Source organism: Cynocephalus volans, chromosome 12 (assembly GCF_027409185.1).
Source record: "Cynocephalus volans isolate mCynVol1 chromosome 12, mCynVol1.pri, whole genome shotgun sequence".
NCBI lineage: Eukaryota > Metazoa > Chordata > Mammalia > Dermoptera > Cynocephalidae > Cynocephalus > Cynocephalus volans.
The window spans coordinates 91,405,934-91,426,669 of record NC_084471.1 but is presented as its reverse complement, the minus strand read 5'-3'; the positions used below and the strand labels follow the sequence as shown (position 1 = coordinate 91,426,669).

Below are 20,736 nucleotides of genomic sequence, written 5' to 3'. Positions count from 1 at the left end.
AGTCAACTTACAATTACTACCAAAGTAGCTTATTAATGCTGCAGATTACACAGACTAGCGTGGACACTATATTCCTTTGCTTCCAGAAGTTCTAACTCATCTCTCTTTTACTTCATACTCTAGCTGGTTGGTTTGTGAAACTTATACCAGTTTCCATGAAATTGTTCATTCATCCACCCATTCAAAAGACATTTCTTAAATGCATTTGACAATCAGTGTACTAGGGGATTTATATTATTTTTAATCCTAAAACTCTCATTAGGTGTACATTCTTATTTTTATTTTGTAGATGAGGAACTGGGACTCAAATAAATTAACTTGCTAGACCAAATCTGTGTGAAGCCAAAGCTTGTGCTTTTTCTTCTACGTCATACAGAAGAAAGCAATATATGGTTAATTGTAGTTTTTTTTACATTTTGTGCTAACATAATCCCCTACTGGATTTAAACATAGAAAGTTGCCATCTCTTCCAGGCCTGTCCAACTCAGTGAAGGAAATGAGTACATCTGTTCATTTGTCAAATTTGCTCTTCTGAAAAAAAATTGAAGTTATACAAATATTTGCCATTCCATTAACTTATGTAATCTAGAGACTAATGAGCACAAAATGAATTTTTGGTTTTGGGTTATTCATCTTGCCATTAGGTAAAACATTATGACAAATTTCATCTGTGATATAAACAAACCTGAGCTATTTTAAAGTCCAGAAAATGCGAAACTAGTGCTAAATCTCAGGGGAAGACTAATTTTTACAACGGCCTGCCTCTTTGCACCAGGCCTCTTCTCTATTTGGTTTCCATTTCGAAATCATGAAATGAACGTACCGTCCTAACCTCCAGCCATCTGTTGGCAGCTGAGAGAAATAAGTAGGCAATGTTGTTTGTGTCCGTCAATTCCAGCATACGTTGCTTAAATCTGGTCTCATGCCTGCCGAAATCAAAAATATTATGATGTTAGCCACACAACAAGAGAAGTAATAAAAAACAGTCACACTTACTACTATACTATTTACTCAACACAGTGACACACTGATAGGACGGAACGACTGGTAAATGGACTCCTGCTCCGAAACAAAGACCAGCTGCTACTGCTCTGTTGCATTTTTGTAGAGATGGTGTGGTCAAGTGTTTCTATCCTTTCTCACACCCCTACTAGGAAAAGGAGGCTTCCTGATGACAAAGTTTTATTAAAGATCATTTCATAAATTTCCACATAATTATAGTAGCCATAAAAACAAGGCATGACCTATGTTGCAAGAACCTTATAAAAACCAGAATAAGTTGTACAGAAATGCAAAATACTCTACCTACTTTTTATGGAATTATTTTACTTTTCCAAATGACACAGTTAGAGTTGGGTGGGAGGTGCTGGATGAGAACCAGGGAAGACAGGAAACTATGCATTTGTAACAAGCCAATATTTATACATAAAATTCCCCTTTTTCCTGGTGTTCCTGGGAACCAAAGAAGGAAATGGGGGTGTCAAGAATTAGAAGATGGGGGGCCCTTGGAGTTGGCAAACATTCTTGTTAGTTAAGAAATCTACACCCAAAAGTTCTAAACTATTTGTAAGGAGGGTCATTACACAAAAGGAATTGATGGTCTGTGGTACACAGACCAGTCTTCAAACTATATTCCTTCCCCCCTGGAACTTCTGTCTCATCTTGGGATTCTATGATACATTGATACTGATCCCCAACAACTTAAGTTCATTCTTGGGGTTCAACATAATCAGACCAAATTCTGTGGAACCTATTTTATAAACGAAACTACTAATGAAAGTCCATTTGAGCATGTGAGCTACTACTATCTCACAGAAATTCTTGCTACATGGTGAAAAATCTTTTCTAAATCACAAAAATAGTCTCTTTTCATTTTTCAATTATTTTTTCTGAACAACAGAAACAATGGAAAGCTGAATAATATAATCAAAATAACTGTTTCAAAGGTTGATAAAATGCCAGATCAAAATGTGGCTTATTCACCCTCTGTAGTCATGGCTCGTCTTATACAGACCTCCCATCTATGGGTGATGTTTGCAAGGAATAGCCAAATTTCATCTGCCAGCTTGCAGTCATTCCCCTTTGATAAAAGACTGCCACGATCCTCCAAAATCTTCACATAAAAAACTTTATAAAAAACCGTCACGTGTGTCAAAGAATGAAGTCCTGCGTGGAGCGTTCACTTGGCCCACTGAAGCCATCCATACGGGCCAATCTAGAGCTTGACATTTATCCAACCAATCTGGTCATTCCAATATGCCAAACTAGATAGATAATTCAGTCAGACAGCAACATCTGATCTACAATAATCAAAGCATTCAGCAATCAGAGCCAAACGATTATCTCACTTTGAGTTATGTAGCCTTGACCTAACTGTCATGCACGGGAGGACCTGTGCTGAATGGACACACACTGGTGTGGGACTGAGCAGTCCGAGGAATGTGCTTCACCTCCAGATGACACTTTCAGGGATGAATACATGAATAACTAAAATGTAGGGGGCTTGCAGGGTGAAAGGATTTACTGCGATAGTGGACACGAACTATAAAGACATATATATACACAGACAAGGCTCGTTCCTTCTGTACTTGCTAGGTACATGTTAGATTTTCATCCATTCCTTTAGAAATACTTAGCAAGCATTAATTCTAAGCAAGACATTATGCTACACACTGGGAATATACATATGAACACGACACGACCCCCCACCCTTGAGGAGCCCACTGTCTAGTGAAGGAGACAAATACAGTATTAACAAGTAAGGATGGAACAGCACAGTGTGCAGTTATAAGGGCCTTATGCACAACGTGCTACGTGAGCAGAGAAGAAGGGGATGATGTGCACTGACTGGAGGGTCAGGATGGTAGAGAACGGGGTGGAGGGTGGGGAGCGAGGAAGGGTTATGGAGAGACGAAGAGGAGGGAAGTGAGAGAGGAAGACAGTCTGAGTGAGGTTTCAAGGGATAAGGTGAATTTTTCAGGTGAACAAGGAATTCTAAGCAGCAGGAACAACATGAGCAAAGGCACAGCAGTGAGAAAGCCCAGCATGTTTAGGGGGGACAGGTTCCTCTCCCTAGAGGACAGTGGGGAGGGACAGGTCGGAGGTGACGCAGCTGGAGCAAAGCCAGGGGACTACGTGTGAGATGAACGTCCAACACTTGATTCTGACCAAGTGCTTTGTCTGAGACTTTTCCCACTCTTCCTTTAGTTTTGGGATGTTGTTTCTGATACACTCTTAAAGAGTTTGTAAATGGAGCTGGCAAGAGTTTGAAGCAGCAGCGAGAGGGGAGGGGTGGATATGCAGCGAACATTCTTTCTGTGTGTTTCTATTTGGCAAGAAACCTTCTGTTTTCCTAATGGAAACTGTGACACACTCAGTCTGTATCTTTTCATCCACATCCAGCTCATCTTCTGAACATTCTTAGACCTTTATTGTGTCAGGCAAAAAAAAAAAAAAGAAAAAGAAAAGAAAAGGTCACTGAAATCTCAGTCTAATTTAACTGTGATACGTTTGTGGTGAACTACTTGAGGGAGTTCATTGCTTCGTGTGAGTACACCACGAACTCTGAATGCAGGCAAGGAAAAGCAGCCTCATCAGTGAATACTAACTTTCCAAAAGAGCTCTTGACTCTGGGGACTCTGGGGAGCTTGAAAGAAAGGAACAGATGGCTGGAAAAGAACATGTTCGATTCTTGACCACATGTACCAAATGTAAAGATTCTAGAATTCTTCTATCCATGGCAGCAGGGCCACCCCAACATTTTCAAGACTTCCTTTGGTCTAAGAACTGCTGATATTTGTGGTATTGAATATTTACTTTGAAATTAACGTTGGAAGATCCAAATCTGGACGAGCATGATGCAGGTATTTCTAGACAGAAGTTGGGTTGTCTTTTGTTTCTTTCAACTATGATTCGAACGTTGAAGGTTAACATGTAATATTTTGTTCTTCTTCCAGCTACCAAGAATTTTTCCTAATGTAAAATTAGGAATAGGAAGCTAAATTCTGCTCAGGTGTCTAGTGAAGAAGGTAAATGGAAAATCTGAACCCTGACTCTTGGTCGATTTCTGCTTTCATTCTAAAATCTCCCTCACTCCTCCCAAGATGCTGTACCTCATTCCAGTCCCCGTCACTCTCAGAAGATGACCCCACCTTGTAATATGTTGAAGCTATCAGCTTCCTGCTGTGCCACCTACCAGCTTGCCTAAATCCATTCATATTCTTTCCTCACCTTCATAAAGGAGCTGAGTACCGAATCCTGTTCAGGCTGAGCTGGTCTCTCCACGTGGGCACTGGAACATATTCCAGCTAATCTGCCATGAACATCTGCTGCATCTGTTGCCCTATCCTGCCTTTACCTCCACGTCTTCCCCTCAGTCTTTAAAACTGTCTAGCTCATTACCGTCTTAAAAATAAAGAGACAAAAAATGAAAAACCCCTTCCTTTATTCAGCCCCCACCAGCTCTTTCCTGCCTACTTTTTCTCCTGCCACCTCCATGCTCTGATTTCCACTTAAGTCTTCAACTCTCTGAATTCTGACTTCACTCACCCCTCTCCACTTTATTATTGCTGAGGTTACCAATAGCTTCATGATTGCCATATTCATGGGCACTTTTAATTCCTTTTTATTCTACTTTTTTTCCTGTTTTTACTGCCATTGACCATTCAATTTCTTCTTAAAATACTCACTTGTTTAACTTCAGGGATGCCATTATGCTGATCCTTTGCTACTACTTAGATGGCTTATTTTTATTTTCTCAACTGGTCTGAATTTCTCTCCCTGGGTGGGAAGATGGGGTCTGCCCTACTAAGTGATAACATTTGGCACAATCATGTCATTCAAGTCTTGGGAGGGGGAGAACAAGAGTGAATTGAGGTCCCTTACAATGACATCGCCTAGGGTATATATTGATTTAACATAGGTACACAGTCGGTCAGGCCTTCTAGACCTGTTTTTGACTTGAGTAGAGCTATTAGAGGTAAATGTTTGCTTACCAGAAGGTGCCATTTGGATGAAGGGCTATCAAAAATCTCAGATGATCACTTAAAGGCCTTTGGGGCCACTAGGGAGGCAAAGTGCTTTGGTGCTAGCCTCTTCTATCTGGATAACGCACACATACATATATGTATCTGTGTGCATATATATATACATATAGTGAGATATATATATGTGTGTCTGTGTGTATATATATATGATGGGAGGCCTTGGTGAATTTGACCTTTACCACCATTAACTTCTCACTCATAGGATAGCTGATCATTGCAGGGACCAACTTGTTAAAGCAATAGTCACAAGATCAAGGTACAGAAGGCATTGGCTTGGATTTGACAGCATCATTCTGGCCTTTGTTGGGGTTGGTCAGGATCAGCAGGGGCTCAACAGGGTTTTTAGGTGGAAGACGGAAGCCGTGACAAGGGCAACACCATCCCTTCTTCATTCCTGAGGAAGTTGGCTAGAATACAAAGTTCAAACAGGCTGCTCAAATGAGAAGTGCTGGAAGCAGATAGAAGAAGCTGAAGTAGAGAGTCATGAAGCTATTAGCAGGAAGTAATAGGTTGAATAATGGAGTGTCCTTTAATTCATTCATGAAACATTTGCACATCTACTATACGCCTGACTCTTAATATTCTGAAGATAAAGATAAAAGACGTATTACCATCTCTTAAGGAGCTCCCAATCTTGTGGAGGAATGAAAACACACAAAAGATGATTATGATGTAGAATGGGAAGTTTAGGATGCAAGTTAACATAGAGATCTTAGCAAGGGCATGGAATCTACATTCTGCTACTGAGGGAAGCCTTCCTACAACAGATGATAATCATGGGCTGATATCAACAACGGAATAGCACTGGCTAGCTAAATGTAAAAGGAGATGGGGTGGGGGGCAGGTAATATAAGAGGACCTGAAGCATGAACCTGAGAGAACCAGCCTTGTTTAAAGAGTCAGCAGCTGGCAAATTATATTTTCCACAGGATCTTTTTTGTCCGCTTGTTCCTTAAGTGCTGGTAGTCTGAAAATTTTGTTCTTTGTTCTTTGTCTACTCCTTCTTCCTTAGCAATCGAATCCATGGCCGAAATTTTAAATAATATCTGTAAGAGGCTGATACCCAAACCTGTTATCTTCTACCCTGAGATGTCTTTTAGAAACACCAACCAATATACTCAACTGATGACAAAACACCTCTAGCTGGATTTCTCCTCAGCATCTCCATCTGTTCATAACCAGACTCACAATCTCCTCCAATCCTCTGCCTCATCTTCAGTTTTTTAACTTGGAAAACTGTAGTTACTCATGGAAATCAGAAACCTAAAAGGACTCATCTTCAACTTTTCCCTCAGTCTTACACCTGACATTTAATTGCTCCCTAAATATTACTGGTCCCACTTCCAGAATATTCCTCAAATCTGCACTTTTTCTCCAGGTCCTTAGAACCAACCTTAGCAAGCTTTTGTCATCTCTTACCTGGAACACTGCAAACAGCCTCCTGGAATCTTCTTGTCTTTAGCCTCAATCACCCCTAATTCATCCTATATAGTACACCAGAGTTATCCTGACAAACACAACTCTGATCGTGTCACTTTCCTGTTAAAAATTTTTCAGTGACTCCCCAACGTGGAAAGAATAAAGTGCAAGTTCCTTAAAGGGACTTATTCAATACCCATTATGTACTGACCTCTGTTTTTGGTTTCAAGCTTCATCCTGATACCCACACTCTTTGTACTTTCTCTGTGTTCCAACAATACTGACCTCTTTTGATATCTCTTTGAATATGGAAATCTTCATGCTTTTGCACTTCTAGTACCTCTGCTTTGAATACTCTGCCCCTTTTATTTGTCAGCTCAACTATTCGTCATTCAAAGATCTGTTGTTCACAGACACATGAAAAAATGTTCAACATCACTCAGCATTCGGGAAATGCAAATCAAAACCACTTTGAGAGATCATCTCACTCCAGTTAGGATGGCTAATATCCAAAAAACAGAATAATAAATGTTGATGAAGATGTCAACAAAAAGGACAAAAAGGAACCCTCCTACACTGTTGGTGGGACTGTAAAATGGTGCAGCCTTTATGGAAAATGGTATGGAGTTTCCGCAAACAATTACAGATAGATCTACCATATGACCCAGCAATTCCACTGCTGGGAATATACCCAGCGGATTCAGAATCATCATTTCAAAGGAATACCTGTACTCCCATGTTTACTGCATGTTGGGAAAATAGAATAGTTTGGTCAGGGCCCTCACCTCGGTCCTGTTGGGTGTGGTTTAGCACATCCTTTGTAAGCAAATTTTGTGTGTGTGTGTGGAGTTAGTGCACATGCGCACCAATGTATCTTTTTAGTTTTGTTGCTATTCTTGTGTTCTTTAGAGAGAGAGAGAGAGAGAGAGGGTGAGGGAGAGTGAGGGAGGGAGAGATGGAGAGAGAGAGAGAGTGTTTTACTGAAGCAGGTGGGCGGGCATCTGCCTTGGGTATCCACCCAGTGCAGCAATGCTTTCCAACCTACAGCTTCCAAGGACCTTTTGGCTGGTTACCTAGTTCATAGACCTGCGTGAAGGGGTCTGGTGACCCAGCTTGGTGTGTGAGGGGTCTGGGGACCCAGCCTGGCATGTGAAGAGTTTGTGACCCAGTCTGTGAATGGGCTTGAGGGGTCTGGGAACTCCAGACCCAGCCCTAGCTCAACAATCGACCCAGTCAGTGCAGGATTACCGGCAGGTAAAATAGCCCAACAAGTGGCGTGTTCGCCTAGATTTACTGGCATCACAAACAGGATTAAGAGTGCTATAATTGGTGATGTCGACAGGATTCCAGACATTAGGCTTGCAGTAGCCATAGCAGTAGCCATCCACTGCAGCACTATTTACAGTAGCCAAGAGTTGGAACCAGCCTAAATGCCCATCATTGGATAAGTGGATAAGGAAAATGTGGTATATCTACGCAATAGGATACTACTCTGCTGTAAAAAAGAATGAAATACTACCATTTGCAGCAACAGGGATGGACTTAGAGAAAATTATATTAAGTGAAATAAGCCAGACACAGAAAGAGAAATGCCACATGTTCTCACTTATATGCGGGAGCTAATAAAAATAAATAAATAAATATACTAACAAATAAATGGGGGAGGGGAGAGAAGACACAACAATCACAATAATTCCTTGAACCTGTCAAGATAAATGAACAGATATGATGTTGATGGGAGTTGGGGAAGGGGAAGGAATTGGTAAAGGGACATGAAAATCAGCCACATTATACTAGTATATTGATAAATTAAAATAAAAAATAAATTAAAAAAAGAAAAAAAAAACCCAAAGATTTGTTGTTAAATAATTACCCCCCCCCCCCATTCCTTTGAGACAGAGTACTACCCTACCTGATGCAATTGTTTCTGGTAATGCATACATTAGACTATGGATTATGTTGTATTGCCATCTTTTTTCCCTAAACCCTCTTTCTTACTAGGCTGTGAGCGCTTTAGAACAGAACCCATGCTAGCTACTAAGTCTGTTTATATTCTCAAGCAGTTACTCAGTGCCAGGTATTCTCCCCAGGTATTGATGATACAACAGTGGGGAAAAAAAAAGTACGGTCTGCTCTTACAAGGCTTACATTCTGGTTAGAAGGGACAGAAAATAAACATGCAAATAAAGAACAGGGTAATTTAAAATATTCAGATAAATACCACAAAGGAAATAAATAGGATAACACAGTGGGGGAGGGAGGGTGCAGGAAACCATGCCATCTTTAGCTGCGGTGGAGATGAAAGAACGTGTCTTTTTAGTCTTTCTATAGCCACAGCATGAGTAGTACCTGACATATGTTCAATACTCAGATAGATATTTCTTAAGTAAATTAACTTGAAAGAACTTGTTTGGTGAAAAAAGTAATCTTTAATATGGTGTATTTATTAACATCACTGGTCATTATTGGCTACTATTAGCATATAAATTTTACCTTAATATCTACATCCAATGCCAAGACATAGTTTTCACACTCCAAAAAAAGGCATTGTACACTATGATGGGAAAACATACCAGTGCAGAAAGCACGAATGCTTCAGTATGAAGCTTATATACATTTATATAGAAATTCTGTGGCACATACTGTTGTGGGTGGTTGTGCCTTTATACTCTGCTCTGTGACCCAATTCTATATTTTTAAAATAAATTTCTTAGGTTAGAAAAATTTCTGATTAAAGTAAATACATACTTGCAATTAAGGTTGCAGAAACATATGACACTTTAAAATGTTAATTTTCTAGAGTAAATGAAATATCCAGTAACGCCACCTTCTTTTCTGATTTTACTTGAATGGGAAAACGGGGCTAGGTAATATTTTGAGGGTTGAGAAAGCATTCCTGACCAAAAGCTTCTGTTATTACTCTTGACAAACATGGAAGAACACTGATTAAATTCTAAAATAACTTTGGTGTAATAGTATTCTTTTAGTTAGGGTTATTATTTTGCTATTAATATTTATACATTCATTGTAACTTTTTATTGGGTGCTTTAATAGTCTCTGTGATTAATGCTTTATGTGCATTATATCAATTAGTTCAACGAACCTAATAAGCAAGATTGATTTCCCCATTTCACAGATGAGGAAACTGAGGCTGGGGAATTTAAAAGCCTTGTTTAAGCCACACAGCTAGTACCTTTCCAATGTGTTGCTCCATCCTTTCTTTATTCTTGTTAAAATGTCAGATGATTAAACTCTAACGCTGATCATTTATGACCACATTTTTGTTATTCTTGGTTTAGCACACTATCAGGCTTACAGTGGGCATCCAAAAAAAAATGGCAGCCACGATCAGTTACTTGTAGGTAAACCTATGTTGATGTAATTGCCTCATCAGCGATATGAAAACATGTTTACTCACCTAAAAGCCCGAATGGTGGTGAGTCCTTCGGCTGTTTCTGAGAAGTGGCAAAGCAGAGGGAGCTGGGTACTGTCATCGAGTTCCTGGAGGTCCCTAGGACAGAGAAGGGAAAAAATCACTTCAAGTGCATCTCAGCTCAATGACCACCGTGTTCATTCTAAATAAAGGTTATTTTATCTTCGTATTTGTTACTGTAACTAATTTTCCTTAGCACTCAGTTTACAAAAGCTTTAATAGTTTACAACCTAAAGAGGAAGAGAAAGATGGGGACAGAACAAATGCTAGTCCAGGCTGAATGTAAGGTGTTGCACCAAACTGTCAGTTCTGTGTAACAGCTAGAGAAAACTGCTGTAGGAACACAGAGAAGTGAGTGCTTGCTTCACACCTAGAAAATAGGTGGTATCTTCTTTGAGCAGGTGGAATTTAGGCCAGACCTTAAGCATGATGATGGCTTCAGTGAAATAGACAGGAAGAAGTGCATTCCAGCCGAGGGAAAAGTGAGAGCAAGCACAGGAGTCTGAAGAACCGGGCAAATTCAATCTACCTCCACGGGGTGCCATAGTCTGAAAAGGCTATGGAAAGGAGATGGCCTTGTAAGGGTGGGACTAGATTGCAGAGGATCCTTAATGGGCTGAGAAAAGTCACTGAAGACTAGAAATGAAATGGTCACGGCTGTGCTCTATCAACATGACTTGAGAGCCAATGCAAAGGATGAAAGAGAAAGGACGAGGGAGGTCAGTTAAGATAGCCTACCAGAGAGGTTTTTAAACAGTTCTGAATTGGTGTGTTGCTGGGAAGATTTAAAATGACCAGGGTGCGAGGATTTTGAGATAGTCTGCTAGAAGTAGCATTCTAAGTTGCAATAATCAATTAGTTGTAGCAGGGTAAACAAAAGTCAAATATGGCTTGGCTGTTTCTAGTTTAGCAGACTTAAAATACAGTGTTATTTACCAGGGTTGGGGAACACAGAATGAAGAGATTTGGAGAGAAAAGACAATAAATTTGGCTTTGCTTATTTCGCTCAACATAAGTTTCTCCAGGTTCACCCATGTTGTTGCAAATGGGAATATTTCATTCTTTTTTATGGCAGAGTAGTATTCCGTGGTGTATATGTACTACAAAGTGGAGGGGGGGGGATGAGGAGGGGGGAGGTTGGGGACTAATTGGGTGGGGGACATGGGGTACAAAAGCAATTTCTGGTAAGGGGTACGCTGCCAGTATGCATCTGGCCCTCACATCATGGGCACAAGGTATGACAATTAGGTTTGTATCTCATGAATATTCATAATTTTAAAAAATAGAAAAAAATAATTGGCTTTGACCACAACAGTTTCAATCCCACATACATAGGCATAGGTATATAAAGTATCCAATGAATGGAAATGCCTGAATCTGATCCTCTTCATAAAGATGCATACTCAGGACAACTTTTCTTTAAATCATGTAAGCTAGCATTTCTAGAAGATGGGCTAAGAATTATACCACATATTTCAAAGCATTCTCTTTACTCTTTTCAGTCTTTTTTTTTTTCTGCCCTTCTCTAGGTCTTTGGGGTTGAGGGAATTAGAGAAGCACATTCACCTGCCAGAGTCAACTGAACTGATAAACAGTTACATAATCTGGAACAATTAATTTGGGCTGTTCTTGGATGCCTGCGTAGTCCCACAAACAAATGTAACATCTTTTCAATTTGGAGTTTCTGAAATGAATTCACTCACTTCATAAATTGCACGGGGTGGGTCGGGGGGGGGTGTGGACGGAAAGACGGAGTGAAAGGGGTGAATAAATATGAAGGCATGTGAAGGGTCTGATTTTTAAACATAAAATGAAGTGGCTATTTGTAATTCTGACACAAGCAACAGGTGGCCACTACACTGGGGTTTGCAGTGAGGGAAAAAAATTAGGAAGGAAGAACATGTGTTTATAGAACTGTATTTTGTGAAACCAAAAAGGCAAGGGTGCAACTTGATTTTGTATTCTTGTAAGAAAGAAACACTTACTTACAGAGATATCTATGCATTAGATCTTTGATTTTAGGCATTCAAATTTCATGGCACTTCCTGTAGCTAATTCCCCATTTAAATTCTCTTTGGTGTATACAAAAATAGTCTGCCAAATTGCCAGAGTTTTCAACATTGGTGAGTCCTAAAGAGCCTCTGTGTGCAGAAAGATCCTCTTGTCTGTGAGATTTAACATCAGTGGTTATATTTGCTAGCTTTCAGAGAATTTCAAACAAAAATGATGTTGGGAAAATGGAATAGTTTGGTCAGGGCCCTCGCCTCAGGTCCAGTTGGGGGTGGTGAAGCATCCTTTGTAAGCAAATTGTGTGTGTGTGTGTGTGTGTGTGTGTGTGTGTGGAGTTAGTGTGCATGCACACCAGTGTATCTTTTTAGTTTTGTTGCTATTCTTGTGTTCTGCGGAGAGAGGAGAGAGGAGAGAGGGAGGGAAGGAGAGAGAGGGGAGAGGGAGGGAGGGGGGAGAGAGAGAGAGAGAGAGAGAGAGAGAGAGCTTCAGTGAAGCAGGCGGGCGGGCGTCAGCCTCGGGAATCCGCCCTGTGCAGCCATGCTTTCCAACCTATGGCTCCAGGGACCTTTTGGCCGGTTACCTAGCTCATAGACCTGCATGAAGGGGTCTGATGACCCAGCCTGGCATGGAGGGTCTGGTGACCCAGGCTGTGAATGGGCTTGAGGGGTCTGGGAGCTCCAGACCCAGCCCTAGCTCAACCATCGGCCCAGTCGGTGCAGGATTACCGGCAGGTAAAAGAGCCATGACTACTAGCATGGTTGCCTAGCTTTACAATTGTTGTCACAGACAGGATTAAGAGCTAGACAATTGGCACTGTGAGCAGGATTCCAGACCCTAGCTGTAGCTCTACAAATGATGTATCACTCATTATCATCAGTAATTCTTTAAAAATGATCATCCCCGTGTGTATTTTAGCCACTGCCAATGCTAATAGGTTATTCTCACTGATAATGAACAAAATTCACAATTCAAATTTGTAAAGGACTAGGAATATTTGCCTAACCTTTGCACTCAATTTGTATTGCTAAAGGGAAAAAATATGCCCAAATGAATACATGATTGAAGTAAAATACGACTGTTTGATATTAATGGCAAGAAGGCAAGGATAGATTTGGAAACAGCCAGCAGTCACAAAATAGCTCTGAACCTCTTCGCCCCCTCCCACCCCCCACCTCCAGCAAGCAGTATCTGTACTAAAATCAGAAGACATGCAAGAGCGAATCTGATTGCTAGCTTCTCCCTTTTGGTCTGAATTTGCTACAAGAAAAGAAGATGAAGCCGGGGGTGAAAAAACACTTTATTTTTTGGATCCCTGACATTTGAAGAACCCTAATTCATAGCTCTAAGGGAGAAAGAACTATATTTTTTGTTATGAAGAGGTTCCCAAGTACAGTCCTTCCCTTTTTTCTTACCTTCCCCTACTTTCCTTCATTGTCCCTGTACTCGTCATATTAAATAGTTTCCACTTCCTGAATAAACTCCTTCTAGCACCTAAACCACATATTAGAATTACTTATATGTTTTATGTTCCCCAGGGACTGTAACTTTTTTGAAAATAGGTTCTTGTCATATTGATCACTTCATCTGCAATGTGGCTTAACAGTTATTTACAACACAATAAGTGCTTAATAAGTGTTTGTGGAAGTTAAGTGATTCCTGCAATAACATAAAATTTACTGTACTATTGATAGCTGGGCTTCAAAGTTAAACTGGAAATTTAAAAACAACTGGCATTATATTTGATTGCTATTGAACATCTCAGGAATTGTCAAATCCTACATTAATAGAAGAATTTAAAATTCATGGCTACCTTTTATTTATTCGGCTGGATACTCAAGTGCAAGTAAAATGATCCCATCTGGAATTTTCCAGTCTCTTAAAATTACAGCACTCTTGTCAGATATTCAAGATTATCTACTTTTATAGTCATCACTCTGATTTATCTATTAAACCCTTTTTACTTCTTTTATTTCACTCAATGTCATTTAAAGATTTAAAAATTTTTAACCTTTTTCCCTCTTGTGGAATATATGATATTAAATCACTTACCCTTTGCAACTATGTTTAATTTTGTAAGTTTGCAGTCAATATTATTTTCAGAAACAGGACCATGGAATGAAAAATTGGGCAGTCCGTGGATTCAGAACCTAATAGATCAATCCACATGTTAAGACATATCTAGGGCTTTGAAAGGCCCGACAATAAATTATGGGAATAATTATAATAGATCTCCAAATGAATCATAATAATAAGAATAGGCTTCATCATGTTAAAAATAGGTTGCATTTCTAAATTCCACACCTTATCTTGAAAAAGCACCACAGCAAATGTTGATCACACTAAATCAAATATAGAGGCTTTTGGAAACGAGTAGAACACTGTGTTACTTACTTAGAGGCAACTCGGAAGTATTTCTGGATAAAATAAAAGGCAACCCCAAGAGGCACAAGAGCAACCAGGAACACATGAGTAGCATAAGAAATCATCCCGATGGCCGACAGGCAGAGCAGCGTGGACCGAGTTAGAGATTCCAGCGTCGGAGGGATGTGCTATTAAGAGGGTAGTTTGAAAGGAAAATGTTTTAATTCAAATGAAACGTTGATTCCAATGCAACAAAATATTCATTTTATATTAATGTTAAGTTATATATTTACAAAAGTAGCATATATACATGTTCATTGTAAGCTATTCTTCATTCATTTTCCATAGCTTAGTATATCTGTTTATTTATCTATCTACATATTGTTATCTACTTATCTAACTTTATTTGTTGGTATTTTATATAAATGGCACTATAGTATAAATCTTATTCATCTATGTGCTTTCTAAATTTTATTGAACAGAATACGTTAAATCTTTTATCAAATCTTTTTATAAAATCTTGTCAGAGTATACAGATCTATTTCTTTTAAATGGCTGCATAATGTTAAAAAAACTTACTTAGCGATTCTTCTACTATAAGACAAATTAATTTTCTGTAATTGCCTGCTTATATCCTTTGAGTGTTTTTGATTGGATTATCTTTCTCTTACTGATTTTTATATGCTTTATATATATTATGATGTTTATCTTCTTTCCTTTCGATTTCTTGCAAGTTTTTCTCCCTTCTTACCTATTATATTTTAAATCTGTCTTTGGTGCTTTTAGCTCAATAAAAGTTTAAAATTTCATATAGTTATTTTTTGTTGGCCTTTTCCTTATTGTTTCTGAGTTCTGTGTCTTACTTAGAAAGATCTGTCTCACCCCAAGATTCTAAAACTTCTCCTATATTTTACTTCATAATTTTATGTTGGTACATGGCCATCTTTATTCTATATATATTCGTTTTGTACTTTGTGGATAGCTAATCATCCTAATATCCTTTATTGAAAAATTAACCCTTTCCATACTGATCCAAGATGCCATATTTATCCTATGTTAAATTTCTGTATAGCTAGTATTTTTGATTTCTCCATTTTGTTCTCTTTGATCTACTTGTCTTCTGTGATCACAGAGTGCTTTATTTTTGTGGTTTTTTTTGATATCTGATAGGAAAATTCTCTCTCTATATATATACAGGATATTTAGGGCATGGGGACTGCTGGGATATCTTTTCTTCATATTAGGCTTATTTCTATTTTTATTGGGGTTTTTTGTTATTACTAATGGCATTTCTCTTTCACTAAATTTTTTAGTTGGCTTAGTTACCGACTTTCATACAATATGTCTTGTGCAGATACTCTGCTGAACTTTCTAATTGGTTCTTTATTTTACTAATTGTTTTGAATTCTCTAGGTAGAAATCATATTATCTTCTAAATAATGACTATTTTGTCTTCCCTTTTACAATATGTATTTCTTAGAAGTGTTTTAGGTGCAGTGTTACCTAACACCAATGCTGTGGAAACAACCTGGTTTCTCCACATACTTTTAAATCAGCTGCACACATCAAGCATTCATTTTCTAAATTGATGGTAGTTTAGGTGTTTTTAATGGCCTCCTGGAAAGTCAGAAAAGGCAAAGGCTGGATTTAATGGGTTCCTTTCTCAGCCATCTTAAAGGTTCTGCTCTTGGAGTGATCCAGTTTCAGAGTTTGATGTTTTTAATTGCAGGTCAAACTCCTGGAGCCCTAAGGATCTCAGACTAATCTGGGCATTCTTAGAATACTCTCTAGAATATCACAACATCTAAAGCTTCAAGAGCCAACATAGTAGAAGTAAAAGACATCAGAGAGAGATTGGCATCCCACGCTTCTCTTCTGAGAGACACTGCAGGGATACTAAACTTTGAATGACTTCACACTGTGAATGGATATACAACACTGATCAAAGTCAGTCCTTTTTATAATCAAAAAGTCTAAATGTTGGATCATTCTTTGCTATTTCTCTTTATTTCATGCTGATTCTCTAAGCATCGTCTTCTGCAAGCACAAATTAGTTTGAAGTAAGGCTTTCCTTTAAGATTTTATTCTAGAAATCATTTGCATGTATAATATTGATATGAATGCAAATTGGCCTATATTTAAATTTTAGCAATCCTCTATTGTTAATAGGAACTGTGCTTTATCTTAAAATGTTATTTAGCTTACCTGAGAAATTTATTTTTGAACTTGGAAGTAACTCAGGTACTCACCTGATCAATGATATTAGTATCAGCTGAAAAGCGATTGAGAATCAGTCCCAGGGGTGTGGTATCAAAGAACCTAGGCAATAAACAGAATGGAGTGTAAGAAAATACTAACCTATCTGGAATCTGAGTACTGCTCATAGACATCTCAGAGTAATGAACATGATAAGATCCCCTGTTCATTGCTTAAGGACTGAAGAAATTCTTTAAACATACACATTTCACTTAAATTTAAAACGCATGTTTTTATAATTTTGTGTGTGGGAGTGAGAAATAACTACTTTTTTTTACCTTATTGGTCCAAGAATTATCTTATTGAGGAGATTGTGGTGAAGATTTTTAGCAGCTGTGAGACCCATCCATTCTACAGTGAGCGATGTAACAAGGCACAGGAAAATACCTGCTCCACAAAGCATGCTAAATACAGCCACATAGAAGGTCTAGAAAGCAACCAAGAGGAAAAGCACATAAAAAAAATTACCAACTGAGTTTTTTTTTCTTACTGAAAAACCAAACATGAAAGTCAGACACGTTTGTTGACTTCATTATTTTGCATACACTTCGAAGTTAAAGGGGTGCTGTTTTTGGAGTTACACTGCAATCCCACAGGACAAGGTTTGCCTGAGGGCAGATGAAGGAGTGCAGCTGCTTTTCAGGTTTGGATCATATTCTTGTCTTTCTACATTGTAGAGCTCATTCTTCCCACCTCTAATCTCACAATCAGCAGCTAATACACTGATGCTGGTAGTTAAAATCAAATACCATCGGAATAACAACAAAAAGTCCTGTTTGTGTGCACGTATGTATGTGTATAACATATATATACATAACTCCCTTGAATCCAAATCCAAACATTATCTTTACATTTTTTTAATAAACTTTAAAAAAATAAAAGTAACAATAATAGATTCCATTTTTAACATTTCTGACAGTTTATTCTATTTCAGGTCCTGTTGTAATTATTAACTTTATTGAATCATCACAGAAGTCCTGTGACATGCGGGCTATTAGGACCGAACTAGGTAAGAAAGTATCACTGTTAATCTCAACATTTCCACGATGATTTAAAACCAGAGCTGAACCCACTGTACCTGATCAGCTTTTCCAGTATTGTTTATATTGTACTCTGACGTCCATGTGGCCAGCCAATAGTCTATAGCTACAATGACTGAATGCTTCAAAAGCTTAGAGAACATCATTAGGAAGAGCAAGAAGAATCCTCCAGAAGTGAGGTATCGCCAACAGGTTTTCCATGGCATTTTAGTCCTGAGCCTCATTACAGTGGACATATCATCATCTTCATCTTCCTCCTCTTCCTCCTCTACACACAAGAAAACTTGTGTCAACTTCAAAGGGGCACTAGGTAGGTAGAATTTTTATTTTCCCACAAAAAATGTATATAAGTGTTGACAAATTTATGGACATAAAAGGATTAGTCTCAGAAATTTTAAATGCTTTTAGAAGTCTTCATTTTTTGGAAAATAGGTAAAAAATGAATAAATAAATAAGTGACCAAATAAACAAAAATCTATGTCTGGATGAGATCATTTGCTGATTTACTGCAAATTGCTTGGAAGTATAGACTCAAAGCTTATTAAGTTTTTGAAAGAACTGTGTTGCCAATACAACCACGTTGCAGATGTCTGCAAACATCAGTAGTTTTTTCACCTATAAATTTCTGAATTTATAAAACTGTACCAGGAGGAAATAGGCTCCGAAATTTGTGCATAGCCCAGGAGGGCATAACTCATGCTCTCTGGGGCCCATTTCAGATATGCTGTTGGAGGAGAGTGGGCAAGGAGGAACCTTCCAGAGGGCAAAACCAAGGGCCGCAGAGGACAATGGGCAGGGAGTTCCTCTCAGATGTTTAAACCATCTGGAAACTCCAAGATGGGCTATCCTAAGAACGTACTCCACTGCTAGGGCACAGAATTTTTGCTTTCCTAACCAGCAAAATTTGATCATTTGTATGGTCCAGTGACTGTTGTGTGTTTCCCATTCTTTCCTTTTCCAAAGGCAGTTTTCATTACAGTTATCCTGTATTTACTCCACTAGTGTATACTGATTAGGTTGTGGGTAGGAAGGACAGATAACTTGTCTTTAGTTTATAAGTTATCAGACTACAGGGATCCAAATATGGATATGATGGAAAGACTTATCATTGCTAAGGATCGTGATATTTGAGCTGGATGCAGTAAACGACTAAGTCTCAGAATATCTCCCCTTTGGTAGGAGTGGGTTCTCTGTGAGAAGGACAGTAATAGAAATTCGTATGACCAAAGAGGTGGACACTTGCAGACTGCCAGCTGTCTCCCCAATGTCCATTCTCTGCTTCTATATTAATTGAAATTTCAAGTTGCTCATGGCTGCGCAGCTACAGACAACATTTCATCACTTTCCTGTCACCTAATCTATTCATGTAATGAACTGGCCAATGGTAAGGAAGTAGAAACAATACACGCGAGTCCACGTCCCTCACGGGAAAGGAAGCCCCTCTACTTCCCTTCTTCCCCTCCCAGTGGCTTGAGCAGGTGTTCCGATAGGACCTGGAGCATATTAATAGGTAATATGTACGGTAGTGAGCTCTTTCACATATATTACCTCATTTTTGCCTATAAGAAAAGTACTATTATCTTATTTTATACCCGAGAAAATGAAATAACACAGCAAGCCCAGCACAGAGTCAGCATCCCCAGTGGTAGAATCCCCACCAGAGGCCTGGAGAGAGTAACTGGGCACAACTCCACTTTTGGAGTACATTAGAGATAACTGGTTTAGAATTGTAGAAGTTGATGTCTGCTTACAGAATCAAAAATTCTTTAAGAACATTTTTTAGTCTTACAATTTGAAATGCAAATTCCTTCATTTATTTACACAATGAACATTTGCTAAAACACTGAATAATCATCGGAAATGTAAAGGTGGCACATTTTGGTGGTGTTTGGCTTGAAAGTATAACTTTCTCTGCTTCTTAACTGGTTTGTAGAAATGCAGTCTTAAGCAAAAATTACATAGGAAAAAATGAAGTTAATGCATTTACTCTATGAACTTGAGAGGTGGTTTATCTTACAAACGTCTTGGCAACAAGTGTCAAGGCAATTTAATTATTTTATCTCATTCTTCAAGTTTCCAGTAAATCTTTTTATCCCAGTATACCTTCTTAGATCCTCCAAACTGAAACAAAATAAATGGCTTTCTAATTTTCTTATCCTTCATTGTTGTACCGTCATGAAAACCTCATGACGATGTACTAAATGAACCAAATACGGATGATTCAAAACATTATCTTTTGAGAACATTTATTATTTCTGAAGAATTGAAATTTTATTAATAACTTGATTTGGTCATTTACCAGCATTTAGAATTTTTCTGAACATGGGTCTAGATCTATTTACAATTTTTCTGAACATGGGTCTAGATCTCTTCACTGCCTTTTCCTTTCAGTTTTCTCTCACACGTACATAGCACCGATATAGTAAGACAAACTGTGCACAGCCCCTCAAGCTGCCTGTCGATGGATTACATACACCTCTTTCCTCGATTCCTTTTCTTTTCACTTTCAGTGTTATGTATTTGTTTTCACTTTCCTTCCCCTGCAAAGTGGCTTGCTATTCTTCATTGAGACACTCAATCATCATTTGCCAAAGTAAAGCCCTCACATCCCATTCCCCATCCGAATGTTTCAGATCCAAGAAAAAAGATTTACCTTCGTCTTCATCCTCCATTTGGGCTTTGGCCTCTCTTGAATACATGGCTCTTCGGAGAGTTTTTCTCTCTAAAGTTGTTTGGTCAGCTTCCATATCCTACAGTAAACATTATGCTATCATTTCAGGAGCTACCAGCCATAGCAAGGTTTGGAATTGCCCATGAATAACCGACACATACAAATGGTTAGTTACTTTTACTGGTCTCAGGGGCTCTCTGCCCACTCAGCAGGTCCACAGCTCCTGTCACAGGAGCAGCTATGGGGGCAATGCCTTAGATCTGTAGAAAGTGCTTCAGTGCTCAGAGGTGTAGGGCAGAAAGAGGCCAGGGAAAGCAGTAACAAGGGCGTGGAGCTGACTGCAGGGGCAAGAGAATATCTCTCCTGGCCCTAAAGCATATTCCCACCATTGCTACTTATTTTATTTTTACATCACTTTCAGATGCTCCCTGTAATCTAAGGATTCAATTATGTTAATAAATATCTTCTTTTTAAAAAGCGCATAGTTCTAAATTGGGTCAA

At 38.7% G+C, this 20,736-nt stretch overlaps 1 protein-coding gene across 4 annotated transcripts in view; it reads right to left on the bottom strand.

The window, feature by feature from the left end:
* The window catches only part of ABCC9 (ATP binding cassette subfamily C member 9), a 130,757-nt gene that overhangs the window by 24,642 nt on the left and 85,379 nt on the right, over positions 1-20,736 (bottom strand). For all 4 annotated transcript variants that reach the window (XM_063075692.1, XM_063075694.1, XM_063075690.1 and 1 more), the window contains exons 26-32: positions 20,218-20,314; positions 17,603-17,832; positions 16,803-16,951; positions 16,518-16,587; positions 14,299-14,456; positions 9,883-9,975; positions 824-926 (exon numbers count right to left, since the gene is read on the bottom strand). In XM_063075692.1, the coding sequence (XP_062931762.1) occupies positions 824-926; positions 9,883-9,975; positions 14,299-14,456; positions 16,518-16,587; positions 16,803-16,951; positions 17,603-17,832; positions 20,218-20,314 (900 nt within the window). The remainder of the gene's footprint in view (positions 1-823; positions 927-9,882; positions 9,976-14,298; positions 14,457-16,517; positions 16,588-16,802; positions 16,952-17,602; positions 17,833-20,217; positions 20,315-20,736) is intronic.